At 31.2% G+C, this 17,032-nt stretch overlaps 1 protein-coding gene across 2 annotated transcripts; it reads left to right on the forward strand.

Moving 5' to 3' along the window:
- Positions 1–49: 49 nt before the first annotated feature.
- On the forward strand, positions 50–16,129 carry LOC143043042 (lysosomal dipeptide transporter MFSD1-like). Of its 2 annotated transcripts, XM_076215542.1 has the most exons (14): positions 50–650; positions 1,154–1,222; positions 4,186–4,286; positions 5,334–5,449; positions 5,687–5,742; positions 6,081–6,224; positions 7,299–7,457; positions 8,546–8,661; positions 9,444–9,544; positions 10,253–10,361; positions 12,110–12,247; positions 12,853–12,992; positions 15,094–15,208; positions 15,966–16,129. In XM_076215542.1, exons 2-14 carry the CDS (start codon positions 1,207–1,209, stop codon positions 16,116–16,118), a joined length of 1,464 nt encoding a protein of 487 aa, XP_076071657.1. In that variant the 5' UTR covers positions 50–650; positions 1,154–1,206; the 3' UTR covers positions 16,119–16,129. The 2 variants fall into 2 exon arrangements, with proteins under 2 accessions (XP_076071657.1, XP_076071663.1); XM_076215548.1 differs by lacking the exon at positions 50–650 and having other exon boundaries at positions 659–1,222; positions 6,084–6,224.
- Positions 16,130–17,032: the final 903 nt, after the last annotated feature.

Below are 17,032 nucleotides of genomic sequence, written 5' to 3' on the forward strand. Positions count from 1 at the left end.
TCTAGAGGTGAATGTCCTATAGGTCAAAATCTAGCACGTTCAATGTTTGTGTGTGTGTGTGTTGAGTAAAGTAAAATACAGAGAGATTATGGTGTCAAGCTTACACTCACTAAAAACTTAAGACAACTTATCAAATTCTTTGTTAGAGTTTGGCTTCTTTAAATTCTTTTATCCCCATATGAATGGTTGATGCCTGGCTATCATGGTTACAAATGATATCACAAATAGAATGAATAATAAAGTATCACCTAGAAACTAAGAAATAAAAAAGCCTTATATTATTTAAAATACCTCTTATCATGTGAATGGTAGTCACTTTGTTTACTTGTTGTACTATTTATTTTGGGAAATTGGTTAAAGCTGGGAACAGTATACCTAGTCAATATATATGTTCCTGGTTAAAGTTAGTATTACAAACAACAAACAAACAAATATTACAAATGTATCTGTAGTTCCGTAACTCCCTGAGATTGACCATGTAGATACTCTTGACTGCTTACTTGCTGTTTCTTGCATCTTGACATCCCAGCCGGGCTCATCGTCGTTGGGAACTGTTAAATATGACATCACTCACCAGGTTCTGGGCAGTCTTCAGCTTAGGATTTTAAATGAGCTTACACTTGTACTTTTGCTTGCAGATATGAATATAGGTATAAAATGTCAGATGTTAAACGGTAATTTTTTACTTCCAGAGTCAAATTTGTTAAAATTTAACTGTGATTCGTCAAACATTCTTATCATGATTTGTCATAGGTCTCAAATGGTTCTGATCCCGAAATCCGGGGCTTAAAAACATGAAATCCTGAGGTCCCAAATTTAAAGGAAATTTAAATTCTGACATTCCGAAATTAATTCCTGGATCCCGAAAGGATCAATCCCGATATCCCGAGCTTAAAAACACCCGATCCCAACGTCCCTAAAAAGGTTCTGCTGGTGCCCTATGGAAAGTGCATTATAAATAATTTGGGCTCTTGTAACTTATGGTCCATCTCTAATTTTTTCTTCATATTTATGTAATGGTAAAGTAAACTACATTCCTACTTCAAAAAACAGTTTATAAACATAACAAAAACAGTGACCAATGAAATATAAACGCCCAGATATAAACTGCAATATTCTTATTTTGACCTAATGTGTTTGTTTTTGTTTTTAGACAATTTTGATGCATGTTTATGAGCAAGTCTGTGAATAAAGATCTATATCACAATGAAGGCAACAGATTGTAAGTATACTCTTAATTTCTTTGACCAATAACATCCCTCTTCAATATATTAAGAAATAGACTGGAATCCTCATCAGTGTAGTCATCACATCTCAATTCCAAACATCAATAACTCATTTATGAAAAGAAGAAGATTATGATTCCTTGAACCACCAAAGATGCAATAAGAAATGAACAGATGGACTTGCTACAAAAAATAACATTACAGTCAAGTAAAGAAACCCAATATGGAATTTACTGACCCTGTATATATCGTATTAGGTCACAAACATACGGTAACTAATAATATTTTTCACCTTAATGAAGACCATCTCAAGTGTTTCTCATAAGGTCCGAGTACACAGTTATCGTCCTTTGATTTTCGTTGTCCACGAATATAGTCCCTAATGTGGACAGTGTGTTACTTGCCAATTTTTGTTATACCCCTTCCAAATTTAATTCTCCATGTTTTATGCCTCATATAGCAAGTTGGGGGGTGAAATGACACTGTAAAAAAATTTGGGTCATAAATATTTAGGTAAAGTAGTGATTAGGTCCAGCTGAAAAAGGTCAAAAATTAGCACTTCGGAAGCTGTCAAAAGATTTCAAGACCCCCTTAACACAAAATTGTCCATATTTTGAGTTAGAGCTGATGAAGTTTTCTATAATTTTGATATAATTTGTCCCAAAAGTAGTACAACACACTGTAAAAATATAATTGAGAAAGCGCAGGTGGGATTTTTTTTATTTACATTTATTGTCTAAAAGAAATGCACTACGAAATAACTGTGTACTCGGACCTAAGAGGTGAAATCAGGAAATATAGAATCTGTACTTTGGCAACTTCCCTGAATGATTTGATTGTGTCAATTTGTCAAATAGCATAAAACTAAAGGATTTAAACTTTTATTTGATAGAATTTCTGCAAAATTGACCAATTTTGGCATTATATGGTCAAAATAAGCATTTCATAGCTTTTTCAATTTTGATGCATAAGTGGCATTTTGACTTTCTATCTGACATGTTTTCATTTGTCAATTTTTGTGTTTCTATGCTTTAATCCAGTTGTATTACTCATTTGTGAACTCTGAATCTACAGAAAAGAAGATTATCTCAGACAATATGAGCAAAGTGTGTTGTATAAATGACCCTCATCTAACGCCCTGTTTGGATCAAGTTAAATGTGAGGAGCATGGCACATAAAAGTTGAAGTCCATAATAAAGACCTCACTAAATTTGTATAAAAAGCATTTAACAATGTCTTCTGCACCTGTTGCATTTCACATAATATCTTTCTTTACCTCTGTAGGGTACCATGTGGTTCAAATATAAGCCTGTTGAGACTAAAATTGCATGCAAGTTTTTCACCAAAAAGTGAAAAATCTTTGTATCAGACCATACTGTCTGCTCAAAAAGTTGAATGTAAGAGCCTTTTTGTGCTCAGATTTATTGTATCATGTCACCTGAGTATAGAAATGATAGAAAAGACACAATTTTTTATTTCCTATAGCTTCAATATGCATTTTTAAATGTAAATATGTGCTACGGCCTAAATTGACCCTAAATTATTTTTAGTCATACTTGGCCTAAGACCCTTTTAAACTAATATGATATGTTATTTGTAAGTTTTCTTTCCATTTAAAGTATATTAAGTACATATGTAAGGATTATTTATAATCAAAAAGCTTCACACATTTAAAATTGCTGGAAATATTACATCTTCATGTAAGGCTCCCCTTCATTGGAAAACCTCCATTTTTAGGCACAGGCTCATATAAATTTGACTTTTGAAAAATTATGCTAAGTCTGATATATCAAATGAGTACTCTATTGCTTTAAATACATGATGTATTATATATTAAGGCATTTTAAAAGTATTTTTTTGCAATATTTTAATTTTAAAAGCCCCAAATGTTGATAGTTGAAATTTCTCAATTTTAACGTTCAAATTTAACACGTAAAGTTGAATATAGAATTAATCATAGTGTCTATAATATATATCCTATTGATATGAAACTTTGTAAGCAGTCTTGTAATATGTTGAGCTTTTGTCATACAAAGTTTTATAAAGATTGGTCAACTTTTTCTATCCTATTAGGTCCGAGTACACAGTTATCGTCCTTTGATTTTCGTTGTCCACGAATATAGTCCCTAATGTGGACAGTGTGTTACTTGCCAATTTTTGTTATACCCCTTCCAAATTTAATTCTCCATGTTTTATGCCTCATATAGCAAGTTGGGGGGTGAAATGACACTGTAAAAAAATTTGGGTCATAAATATTTAGGTAAAGTAGTGATTAGGTCCAGCTGAAAAAGGTCAAAAATTAGCACTTCGGAAGCTGTCAAAAGATTTCAAGACCCCCTTAACACAAAATTGTCCATATTTTGAGTTAGAGCTGATGAAGTTTTCTATAATTTTGATATAATTTGTCCCAAAAGTAGTACAACACACTGTAAAAATATAATTGAGAAAGCGCAGGTGGGATTTTTTTTATTTACATTTATTGTCTAAAAGAAATGCACTACGAAATAACTGTGTACTCGGACCATAAGCCATACAATATTTGTGGCTTGTTAATTACCAACAGATATTATTTTCCTTCAACCAACAAAAATAAAATGAGAAATTATAAAAGTTTGTCCTAAAAAAAAAAGAAAAAAGTTTCAGATATTTTCATTTTATAGTGTAAATTCTCTAAAACCAAATCAAGGGACTTGATTTTTGCAATCTATGCAATATTTACATTGCACTTATTTTCAATTGACTGTTTTGCACACGCATTTACAATACCATTTAGTTAATCTGTTACTTACCCAAGGTCCATGATGTACTTTTCCATGGGAACTCTAATAAAACTGTATGAATGTCTAATACAATGTGGCATTAACCCAACAAAGAAACAAACAAAAAAGTACCAATGATCATAATGTGTTGTACTAAAACCTATGTTTATATATAAAATTGACAATGATAGTTTTTTCAGGTACTTACAGATTTGTACTACTATTTTTTGCATGTCTTCTTACTTTTGGAATGTACTTTAGTTTTGATCTACCAGGAGTGTTGCAGCATAGACTAGAAGGAGTAAGTTTTAACTGTTTGCATTAATTAAGAGTTATTCTAATTCAGTATTGGAAACATATATGTACTGACATGAGCGACACCAGGTATGTCATATGTGAAGCAGGATCTGCATTGCCTTCTGGAGAAATTGAGACCACCCCCAGGGGTTTGGGTTTGTGACAACTATGAAAAAAGATAATTAAACTTTAGAGAATAGAATATTCTGCATCTTTGCACCTTATTGTATGTAGCTTTAAATCTTGGGCTTTTATTTCTTGAAAATGTGAAAGATTTGAAAGAAAATAAATTGGGCAATCTCTGTTGAATGTGCTGAAATATATTTAAAGAACAAAAATACATTTTGTTTACTGTTGAGCCAAAGTTGTTAAGGTGGCTCGCGGGTCTAAATCAATTTTTTTCTTAATATAGGATTTCGCTATATTTTTCTATGAATAAACTTTAAATTATACTTAATAGAAAAATAAATTAAAAAAATGGGGTCACCTTTCATTTACGCTCACAATCTGCCTTTGAAAGAAGCATACATTTTTGTAAGGGTACTTTTTTTTTGTTGGATTAATAGGAGAAATAGAGGTAATATCGAAATAAGAAAAGAAATTAATTACAGAAATCGCTCAAATTTTACAATAGTTTAGTTTAAGTAAAGCTTTTTTGAAAATTATAATAAAAAATATAGGTCACCGATGAGTTAAGAAAGATATTTCAATTTTATGGCTAAAAAATGGCATTTTGGCACCAAAGGGAGATAATTTGGAGCTTTTTCAATGATGTATACATTTTAAAAATCATCTGTGGCCAAAACAAATTGATTTTTTTTAATGAATTTTGTACCATATGATAAAGTAACAACTAATAATGTAATTATTTAAATTTGTAATGAAAAAAAAAAAATGTTTAATTTTTTCTGAAATTTTTATATCCGTGAGCCTCCTTTTAATTAATGATAGTTATATCAAAGTATGATATTCAAATTTTTATTTAAAAATTTATATTTAAATAAAAAAAAATGTATTTGGATTCATTTGACAAATTCTTTTTATATTACAGATAACAAACTGTACAGATAATAGCACAAGATACAATGAAACCTGTGTACGGTGTGAGGGATGTCTTGGAATGTCATCCCGACAGTTCAACATACTCTATGCTATATATGCATGGACGTAAGTATAAATGAACATTCTTATTCTGTTATATTACAGGCTAATTTACTGTAAGTGCACTCTAATCCATTCTTGCATTGTAATAAACAATATTTCTTTCAACATTAGTTTTTTGGTATTAGAATTTCTGAATAACTTAAATGATAGGAATTATGATTAACATAGGGCTTTGCTGAAAGTCAGCAGCCTTTAAAAAAATACATGTATTTGGCTTAACAGAAATTTTGTCTGCTTCAGAAATGCTGTGGTTGTGATTGGTGCTGGTGTTTTAGTTGATCGCCTTGGCAACAGAGGTATAATTTTTAATGGAGATATTTTTGTCTAATTCATACATGACCATATATGTGAATAGAATGAAATATTTGGAGCTTTAAAAGAGGAATGAACTGATAATAAATAAAAAGGGAAAATAATAAGAAAACTTATTTTTTATCAATGATTATGATCAGTTTTAACAAAAGTCCTTGTAAAATTAACATGGACTATAAATTTTTAGTATATATATGGTAGTTAAAAAAATTTAAGTAAATGAGTTTTGTTATCTATTTTGATAACTTGTTTGTTTGATATTAATTTTGTATCTATATATATATTTCATGGAATCATTAACCTTAGTTGAATTTGCTTTCAGTAGGACTGTTGTTGTTTTCCTTTTTGTGTTTACTTGGGACGTCTTTATTTGCTATTGGTACCATGCTGAAGGACACATCTGCAATGTTTCCTCTCATGCTGACTGGAAGACTTATCTTTGGATCTGGCGGAGGTGCTTTGACAGGTATACTTATTCTGGTTTACACATATGCTACTTTTCTTTTTGCAAGAGTTATTTCCTCCTGTATTACAAAAATATTCTAGGGCTTCTAGTAATATTATCACAAAATACAATACCAGCCTGAGAATTTACAAAAAAAAGGTTGTATGATGACTGTAGGGGTAATTGTTTGTCCATGGCATACAGAATTTATATATCATGGGAGTTATTGCCCTTAAATGATAATTATGTTTTACTCTTTCTTTCATATATAACATATATATATATGCAGTATTCTAACATGACGTGACGACATCCTTCAAACGCTTTGAGTACACACCCGTGGTAAAATATGAATATTTTTCCTTGGCTGTTCTGATCGTACTCCCATGTCATATGCTTTTTTATGAATGAGCATCCCGACGTCATAGAACGATGATGTAATAATATAAGCAGTTTACGGGAAAATACACACTTGTGAAACTGAAAATCATCACAACAAGGAAACGTAAACAAACGATGCTAAAATGTGATATAAGCCATTTTTTAAAAACATATAAGACACATAAGTAAATTATCATTTACATTCATCCAAAACTATCTTAGTACGCTATTGTAAATAGTTCAAGCATGTCACTAATTCAGTTTGTTCTGTTCTTTTACACCAATTGAAGAGTGCGTTTATTTATGGGAAAGGCAAATATTTGCCTCCAACTAGAGCGCTTCGATCCATGAGAATTGCAGTATTTGTCCAATTAGAATCGAAATAATTCATGGGGGCTTGAATATATCTTGATTTTACCACAGGTTGGCCCTTCATGAAGATCGCTCAGGGTAAAATATTTGTCATTAAGGGCCAACCTGTGGTAAAATCACGATATATTCAAGCCCCCTGAATTATTTCTTATATATTGCATAAGTGATAGAAGTGTTTTTTTGTGTTGTTTTTTTTTCATTCAAAAGATGCACTTCATAGTAAGAAAATAAGAAGCAGTTATTGGTTTGAAGATAATATGTCATACTGGCTATTTTTCTGTCCACATATATTCTTACAATTTACAGTAAAATATCAATGTTTACATTGTTTACCTATTTTAGTTGTTCAGAGTACAGTGACAGCTTACTGGTTCAAGAACAAAGAACTGGCTTTCTCATTTGCCTGTAAAACTGCCATGTCAAGGGTGGCTAGTGTACTAAACTTCTTCTTTACTGAGAGTTTTGCCAGTCACTTTGGTTTGATATTAGCTGTTTGGAATGGTAATTGTTAATATTGACAGTTTCATTTGTATGTTTGTTAAATCTGACTTAGCTTTAATATAGTATCCTTCAACTTTCTATATTACACTTTATATTCAAAGTAGAGACAGTGAATCATTCTCTGATAATGTATATACAGACTGTTTTTCATATTCATTTTTCATACAAAGTATTATAAGTAAAACATGTTGTAGACATAAGATAATTTTCATTTACATCTTTTTGAGCATGTAAGTACACAAGTACTTGTCTCTGATCCTTTGTCCCCCTTCTTATGTACCTTAATATATATTGCATGAATTTCTCACTAATATTGAGTAATAGGTTACCTTTATTTGGTAAATGGGATCCTTGCAAGGTCTTCTTGTCCTTCAAACAGGGTTCTCCTGACACTTACCTCATTTCATGGATCAGTGATCACTTTTAAGTTATTGGGGTCAAGTCCGTATCCTTTATATCTATCTGGCAGAGTTCATTTGACCTTGACTTCATTTTTATGATTCATTGGTCAATGTTAAGTTTTCATTATAAGGCCTGTTTCTCAGATATTAGAAGTGTTATATCAACTGTATTTTGTATGAAATGATTGCTTGGTGTGTATGTCTGTCTGGCAGGTTGTTTGACCTTGACCTCATCATGATGGATCTTAAAGTCAGGTTAATTTTTTCATGGTCAAGTACGTTTTTCAGATTCTATAAGCAATACTGAATACTGGTTAGCTATTTGTGGTGTATGAAATGATTGAATGGTGTACATTCCTGTCTGACAGGGTTCGTCTGACCTTTACCTCAATTATATGAATCATTTAGAATGTCTATGTAATGAAATGTATTTTTGTTTACTATAAGACTTACCACAAAAATAATTATGATAAGTAAGGAAGCAAAATGTCCACTCTTGTGTTTGTTCATGTTTTACAAGAACTGGTATTATATTATGTGTAATTTTTTTTTAAAGACAGAAAAAAATCATGGTTTAGGTTACTCTTAATTTGATTGCATGGAGCAAAGAGTTAATAATCAAAATGTAAATATTGTATAGTTAGGAAAATATTAAATTGTGGAAAATATTAGTGTTTAACTTTGTAGGTGCTATTTTATGTGGAGTTGCATTTATATCAGCCATCATTGTCAGTATAATGGATATTAATGGAGTCAAACAGTTAGGGGATCATCAAGCATTACAAACAGAATCCAAAAAATTTGTAAGTTGCTTGTATTCATTAACTACTGTTTCTGTGTAACAATGATTAAGTTTACTGTCTCATCAGAGTACTGTTTAGGTAAATCTAACAAATATCTTCTGTTTATTGTTCAATTTTTCATTATTTTGATTCACAAAAGCTTACAGATTCAACATATCAAGTCAAAATTTGAGATAAAAGACTGCAGGTTTTAAGAACCGGTATCTTTAAAGCATATGTATATTAAATATCTTAACAAAAAAAGGAGAAAAAAGTTGCATATGTCTGAATAATTCAACAAAGTTATATACATGGTAAAATTAATGGGTGTCCTTATAAAAGCAATTTTGAATATTTTGAATACATTGAGTTGATTCTCCAATTTTGAGGATTATTTATAAAATTGGGAATGGAAATGGGGAATGTGTCAAAGGGACAACAACCCGACCATAGAAAAGACAACAACAGAAGGTCACCAACAGGTCTTCAATGAAGCGAGAAATTCCTGCACCCGGAGGCGTCCCTTAGCTGGCCCCTAAACAAATATATACTAGTTCAGTGATAATGAACGCCATACTAAACTCAAAATTGTACACAAGAAACTAAAATTAAAAATAGTACAAGACTAACAAAGGCCAGAGGCTCCTGACTTGGGACAGGCGCAAAAATGCGGCGGGGTTTAACATGTTTATTAGATCTCAATAGCATGTTTAATGCAGCTACAGACCCTAAGTCACAATGCTTTGCTCATTTTAGTTATATCTATTTTTCTTAGCTTTATTCAGAACATTTTTGTTTTCTAGAAACTTTCTGACATAAAACAATTTACGTTGACTTATTGGTTATTGGTTATGGCAGTCATGTTCTACTATGTCTCACTTCTACCATTCATGGCAGATGCCAGGTCAGATCAGTGTTAGTAACCCGTTTAATTACACTGCTCCTGCAATTTATGACCAAAGCTTATATTCACTTAAAAATTCTTCACCTAAATGTTGCTGCAAGGCTCAAACCCTCTAAAGCAATTGTGTATAAGCTCATTTTGAATGTTAAAAGTTGTAATTATAAGTAATTTTAACAAGGATGTTGTAAATTATAATGAGAAAAAAATGAACATTTTATTGGAATTACATGAATTGATCGAGAAATGATTATTTTCTTGAAAGGTCTGCTACAGATGGTCAAAATTATTTTGTTTTAATAAAGTTAATCATCAGGTAAAGTGCAAAAATAGAAATTATTGAAAATAAAAGATAGATCCACTTACTTGTTTTTGAGACACCTATATGCTTACAATACACAAAATATTAAAAGACTGACAACAATTACCCCAGTAATGTTGAAATATAGCAGTCCCTGAACAAATTCTTTTAGTTTTTTTCTTTCATGATGGAAATGTCTGAGAAGTTGAAAAATATTAATATGAAATGAACATTGAGCAGCAAGCATTCTTAATGAGAAATGATTCAATTATGAAATTAAAGAATATTCTTTATACTAGATATCTTCAAGACTTTTATCTTGTGTAAACTTTAAAAGTTCAGATGTAAGTTTTTGTATGAACAGCAATAACATATATAGTAGTATCTGTATATTTGTATTATTCTTGCAGCTTGTTTGTACACCAGAAATATGGTTACAGTCCTAGAATGTCTTCAATAATTGTAGGAGTTGTATATGACTTGTCTATTGTTCTGGTGCCTATCATTGGTATGATCATAGTAAGTAACAATTTCTATAAAAAAGAAAGAATATGTCATCAAATATGAAGAATTGGGGGTATTGATTTAAATATTTTTAAGCAATTAAATTTAAAAATACTCTTTGGTCAAGTTGTTGTCTCTTTGACATATTCCCCATTTCCATTCTCAATTTTATTTGTCAATTTCAATGTATTGTTTTATCAAATAATTAAATTTGTAATCTGTTATATTCATGTTGAGAAACAAAAATAAGTTGGATATTTTAAAAATGTTTAAAAGCTGCTATTTATTTCACATTTTTCGATTTATTAAAACTAAGAAATACAATTTCATATTTTTCACCTAAATAATTTATTTGGACAGTTTTGGACTCCTTAACCCAACAGAAGCTAAATTTGAAGATTTAGCATGTATTAAAATTAAAGCAGTTAGAAAAAAACTGATCAGCAGGTCAAATTCTATTTCCCATAAGAAATTAAGGACTTCTTGTTGTTTATTATCTTGCATATAACAAATTTTTAACAGAAATTATGATAGATAGACAGAAAACTTATATGGCAAAAATGTTCAGCAAAGTAAGACCTACAAATAAGTCAACATGACAGAAAATTTCAATTAAACTCTTATATGAGTTATTATCATTGAAAGACATTTTTTCATTCTTTTGCAGAAACTATGACAGAAATAGAGAAACTTCAAACAGTAACAATGCTCACCAAATTAAGACCTACACATAAGTCAAACATGACCAAAATCATCAATTGATCCCTTATTGGACTATTGCAATTGAAAGATGATTTTTACCATTTATTTTTTTTAGCTCACCTGGCCCGAAGGGCCAAGTGAGCTTTTCCCATCACTTTGCGTCCGTCGTCCGTCGTCGTTGTTAACTTTTACAAAAATCTTCTCCTCTGAAACTACTGGGCCAAATTAATCCAAACTTGGCCAAAATCATCATTTGGGTATCTAGTTTAAAAAAGGTGTCCAGGGACCCGGCCAACCAACCAAGATGGCCGCCATGGCTAAAAATAGAACATAGGGGTAAAATGCAGTTATAACTCAAAAACAAAGCATTTAGAGCAAATCTGACAGGGTAAAATTGTTCATCAGGTCAAGATCTATCTGCTCTAAAATTTTCAGATGAATCGGACAACCCGTTGTTGGGTTGCTGCCCCTGAATTGGTAATTTTAAGGAAATTTTGCTGTTTTTGGTTATTATCTTGAATATTATTATAGATAGAGATAAACTGGAAACAGCAATAATGTTCAGCAAAGTAAGATTTAGAAATAAGTCAACATGACCGAAATGGTCAATTGACCCCCTGAGGAGTTATTGTCCTTTATAGTCAATTTTTAACAATTTTCATAAAATTTGTAAATTTTTATTTACATTTTCCACTGAAACTACTGGGCCAAGTTCATTATAGATAGAGATTATTGTAAGCAGCAAGACTGTTTAGTAAAGTAAGATGTACAAACACATCACCATCACCAAAACACAATTTTGTCATGAATCCATCTGCTTCCTTTATTTAATATTCACATAGATTAAGGTGAACGACACAGGCTCTTTAGAGCCTCTAGTTTAGTTTTTTACAGAAACTATGAAAGATTAAGAGAATCTTTAAAAGGGAAAAATGTTCAGAAAAGTTAGACCTACAAATAGGTCAAATAACCAAAACGTCAACTAACCCCTTTCATTACAGAACTATTGCCATTTAAATATGATCTGTTCCTTTATAATAATACCAGTTTATTTTTTATAGGATAGAATAGGAAAGAGAGGCATTATGATGTTGATATGTTCCTTTATGATGATACCAGTTTATACAGTGTTAGCCTTTACCCATATCCATCCTGTGATAGTGACTGCATGGTTAGGGATTACATATTCTGTTGCTAGTGTAAGTGTAGTTCAGACTATAAGTATTATGTAGATTAAAAAAATCATCCCACATGTAGATTACTTTCTCCACCAATATAAATGTTTTATAAAAAGCCACAAACACAGATTTCAAGTTCATCTTGTCTTGGTGAAATTTATATTTACCTTCTTGAGTCAAGTGTTGGCCCTTTTTAATCACTTTTTTTCAAGGATTTCTAATATATTAAGTATGTTTTACCTGTCGCCATATCTTTAAATTTCCTTTTACACAATATTATTTACCATATTATGAAAGACAAACCCTGACTTACCAAGTCTGACAGTTATTGTTAAAGAAGAAGTTCCTTTCTTTTGTATGAAAAACCTTGACATTTTTTTATGTTTCTATATAAATATTTGTTTCTTAACCAATTTTTTTATACGTTTGACACAGTTATGCATTCATGAAATACAAGGTATTTTCATTTTGTTTGTGTGCAAAGTTATGGTTCTGATTTTCTGTCAGAAATTTGTGTTTTAAGGTGTTTTTTTTATGAATTTTGGAAAAAGAGTTGAGAATAATGTCAACAATCTATTTTTGTTAATATGGCTATATAACTATTCATTTCCTAGTTATCATTTCAGGCAGTTATATGGCCATCTATACCAATAGTTGTAAAACAGTCTATGTTAGGAACTGCTATGGGTGTTAATAACTCCATACAAATGCTTGGTGTGGGAGGAGCTAATCTGGTTGTAGGAGAAATTCTGGGCAAAAATAACAGGTATAATGTGTACCTTCTTCTGTAAAGAATAAATTATATTACATGTATTCTTTATCTTTATGTTTATATTACTGGCACGAAGAAGAAAGAAAAACCAACAGAGTCATTTTACAAAACTTTCAAAGTAGACCAGAGGAGACGATGTATGCCAAGATTTGATTCAATTGGCCCAATGGTTTCAGAAGAGATTTTTTTTAAAAGTTAACAATGTACAAAAAACAATAGCAATGGGTCTTTATATTTAATTGTCATATCACATCTGAAAGGAGTAGGTCCAATAAGGGCCGATTTTGGCCTCAAATTTCAGGTTCATCTGTCGAAAGATTTTGGACACTTTTTAAAATGTCTATATCAGTTGATTCAATTAGTTTATGTGAAAGATTTTAAATGATTTAATCATTAAAAACGCTCCTATTCAAGCTTAAATAGGAAAATTCTATCAAATATACCAAAAAATGTCACTTTCCATATGGTTTTTGTCAAAAATGAAAGTGGCCGCATCCGTGTTCATCCTCAACCTTTATATATGTTATGTATTATCATTAAATACAACTTACATTTCAATATTAAGAATGATCACAAATGTGGCCACTTTCATTTAAGATGGAAACCGTCTAAAATATAACTTAAATGCTAAAATTGTGAAGATTTCAGTAATTTACATGACTTAATGATGCTAGTTCTCGATATATGTGCATTGTATTGTCAAAAAACAGCCCATATTTATGTAGCAGAAGCATTCTACATCCAATAAATAGTTTACATTTTAACAATTTTGTAAAACTGCTATATTTTGGGACCAAATAGGGGTCTTACTGGACCTAATCCTTTGTTTAGGCAATATAGGAAAGGTGTACTGACATAAGAAGTCCCTAAACACATTAACTCCAAATGGAGCTTTCGTTAGTAGAAGCCATATTAACTATGTGTATCAGTGAGAGAAATGTGAAAGCATAAAAATATAGAATATATACCAATACACATAATTAACAGCACCTGGTGATGTTTCATAGCCTGACCGGTTTCGGTCCAAAAAGGACCTTCATCAGAGGCAGAAGGCAGAATGGTGGATTAATATTTGCACCCTATTTATATAGATATGGTAACCGGCGGTTGAGTTAACAAGCTAAAACGTCAAGACTGCATGACTACCATGAAATACTATTATTAGACTTGATATTTAGGTGTATCATAAGCCAAAGATCAAGACTGCATGACAACCATGAATTACTATTTCAAGACTTGATATTCAGGTGTATCATAAGCCTGAGATCAAGACTGCATGACTACTAGGAAGTACAATTTCAAGACTTGATATTTAGGTGTATCATAAGCCAAATATCAAGATCACATAACTACCATGAAATACTATTCCAAGACTTGATATTTAGGTGTATCATAAGCCAAAGATCAAGACTAAATGATTACCATGTACTTCTTAAATTATTAAAACACCCTTTACCCAATGCTAAAGCCCAAGTATGGTTATATCATTAGGTCACATTACCGTATAATGTCAAAATAAATGTTTACCGTAACATGTCAAAAAGTTTACTGTAACGTGTACATTAGCTAAATATAGATAACTGTAACCAAGGAAACCCCACGAGGATTTTTCACTGAAAGGATAATTTAACCTGTTTAGACATCAACCAGATACATATTTATCCACTGGATAACTTTGATCCCCCGGTTAACTCTGAACCGCTGGTTAAATCTCAACCGCCTGTTAAATCTCAACCGTCGGTTAACTCAACCGCCGGTTACCATATCTATATAAATAGGGTGCAAACATTAATCCACCATTCTGCCTTCTGCCTCTGATGAAGGTCCTTTTTGGACCGAAACCGGTCAGGCTATGAAACATCACCAGGCGCTGTTAATTATGTGTATTGGTATATATTCTATATTTTTATGCTTTCTAATCCTTTGTTTAATTTTATCTTGAATTTGTTAAACAAAATTCTGCCTCATTAAAACATATTTGGGTTATATATACAGTTACAAATTACATGATAAAAAGCCGAAACTGTAAGGTATAAAGGACCAATCAAGTAGATGCCAAAGCTCAATATACTTACTTAATGATTATTGTTGATAGCCTAACAGAAGAAGAGAGACTGGTGAGGTGGAAGTATATGATGATTTTCCTAATGGGTACAGCTATAGCCTGTTTCACAGCTGCAGTATTTGTCAATATTAGTGATGCAAATAGGGTAATATTTGTTTTAATTAGTTCAACAATTAAAATTGATAATAGATGTCTCCAAGAAAATGATATAATACTCTCAAAAATTTACATACAGAACAGCACAAAACGTTATCCACTTTAAAAAAAAACAATCCTTTTTATATCAATGTAGTTACTGCTTATGAAAATGTGATTATGGTTTCAATTGTTACTATTTTTACTAAAAAAAATTGAACGAGCTCTTTTCAAAAACTATTATATCAATGTCCCTTTTTCAATTCATGTATAACTTTACATCTGCGAAATAAGAAATCAAACACTTACCTGAGAATGGGTTGGACATGATCGATATGAGCACTTTTAAATTTTAATTTTGTTTTTTATTCAATCTATAAATTATATAAAATAATGAGGTTTGAAATAGACATCGTAGTATGTGACCACCAAGTCCATTAACCATATTTTCATCTATTTAGGGAATTTTTTTTTTTCATTTAAATTGATCTGTTTTCTTAAATGGGATAGTTTATTGTCCAAAAAAATAAAACAATACAGTTAAAGCTACTCAAACGAGGGAAATACTTTGTCCTTTTGCAATACATCCTTAAGATGTATTATGTTTTACCATAAAAGTAAATATAAAACTTCCATGGTTTTACATACGGTAGGTACATAACATCATGTAATGAATGTATACAAGGTTTAAAGGATGGTTTTGAACAATATAACTGATTATTGGAGACTTAATAGTAATCTAACAGTTATTTTAATTTTCTTTGTAGGGAGGCATTTTGAATCAAAGCAGAAAACAGATGTTGCAAAGTAAATATTTGGAAACTGAGAAGACGATATCAGTGGAACATTCAACTGAAAAGGATAACAATGTATCTGATGAGAATCAGCCATTATTAGGAACAGTGCAAAAAATAAATTAATCACACAGGAATTATTTTATTGTGAATAATTTTATTTCCCATCTCAACAGCTCCTTAGAGCATGTATAACTTTCCTTGATATGTATAGAGTGTATTTAGGTTGTACCTGATGTAATATATAATTCAAATTATTTCTAATAAGATATGATTGTAGAGCACTGTGTTCAGTCATAGACAGTGTTAGTGTTTTATCTAAAACATTTAAGCATGGCACAATGCCCTTTTTTAGCTCACCTGGCCTAAAAGGCCATGTGAGCTTTTCTCATCACTTGGCGTCCGTCGTCGTCGTCGTCGTCGTCGTTAACAATTTTTCAAACATCTTCTCCTCTGAAACTACTGAATGGATTTGAATGAAACTTAAAAGATTGTTCCTTAGATTATCCTGCACAAAGTGTGTGCTTCGATTTTTGATCCGTCAAAAAACATGGCCGCCCTTACTTAAAATAGAACATAGGGGTCAAATGCAGTTTTTGGCTTATATCTCAAAAATGGAGGCATTTAGAGCAAATCTGACAAGGAGTAAAAATGTTCATTAGGTCAAGATCTATCAGCCCAGATATTTCAGCTGAATCAAACTAACCATTGTTGGGTTGCTGCCACTTAATTGGTAATTTTAAGGAAATTTTGCAGTTTTTGGTCATTATCTTGAATATCATTATAGATAAAGATAAACTGTAAACAGCAAAAATGATCAGCAAAGTAAGATCTACAAATAGGTTAATATGACCAAAATTGTCAATTGACCCCTTAAGGGGTAAATGTCCTTTAATGACAATTTTTCACAATTTGTTCATCATATTTGCTGACTTTAAAAAATCTTCTCCTCTGAAACTACTGAATGGATTTGGATGAAACTTTGCATGATAGTTCCTTAGATTATCCTGCACAAAGTGTGTGCTTCGATTTTTGATCCG

This window comes from Mytilus galloprovincialis, chromosome 1 (assembly GCF_965363235.1).
Source record: "Mytilus galloprovincialis chromosome 1, xbMytGall1.hap1.1, whole genome shotgun sequence".
Lineage (NCBI taxonomy): Eukaryota > Metazoa > Mollusca > Bivalvia > Mytilida > Mytilidae > Mytilus > Mytilus galloprovincialis.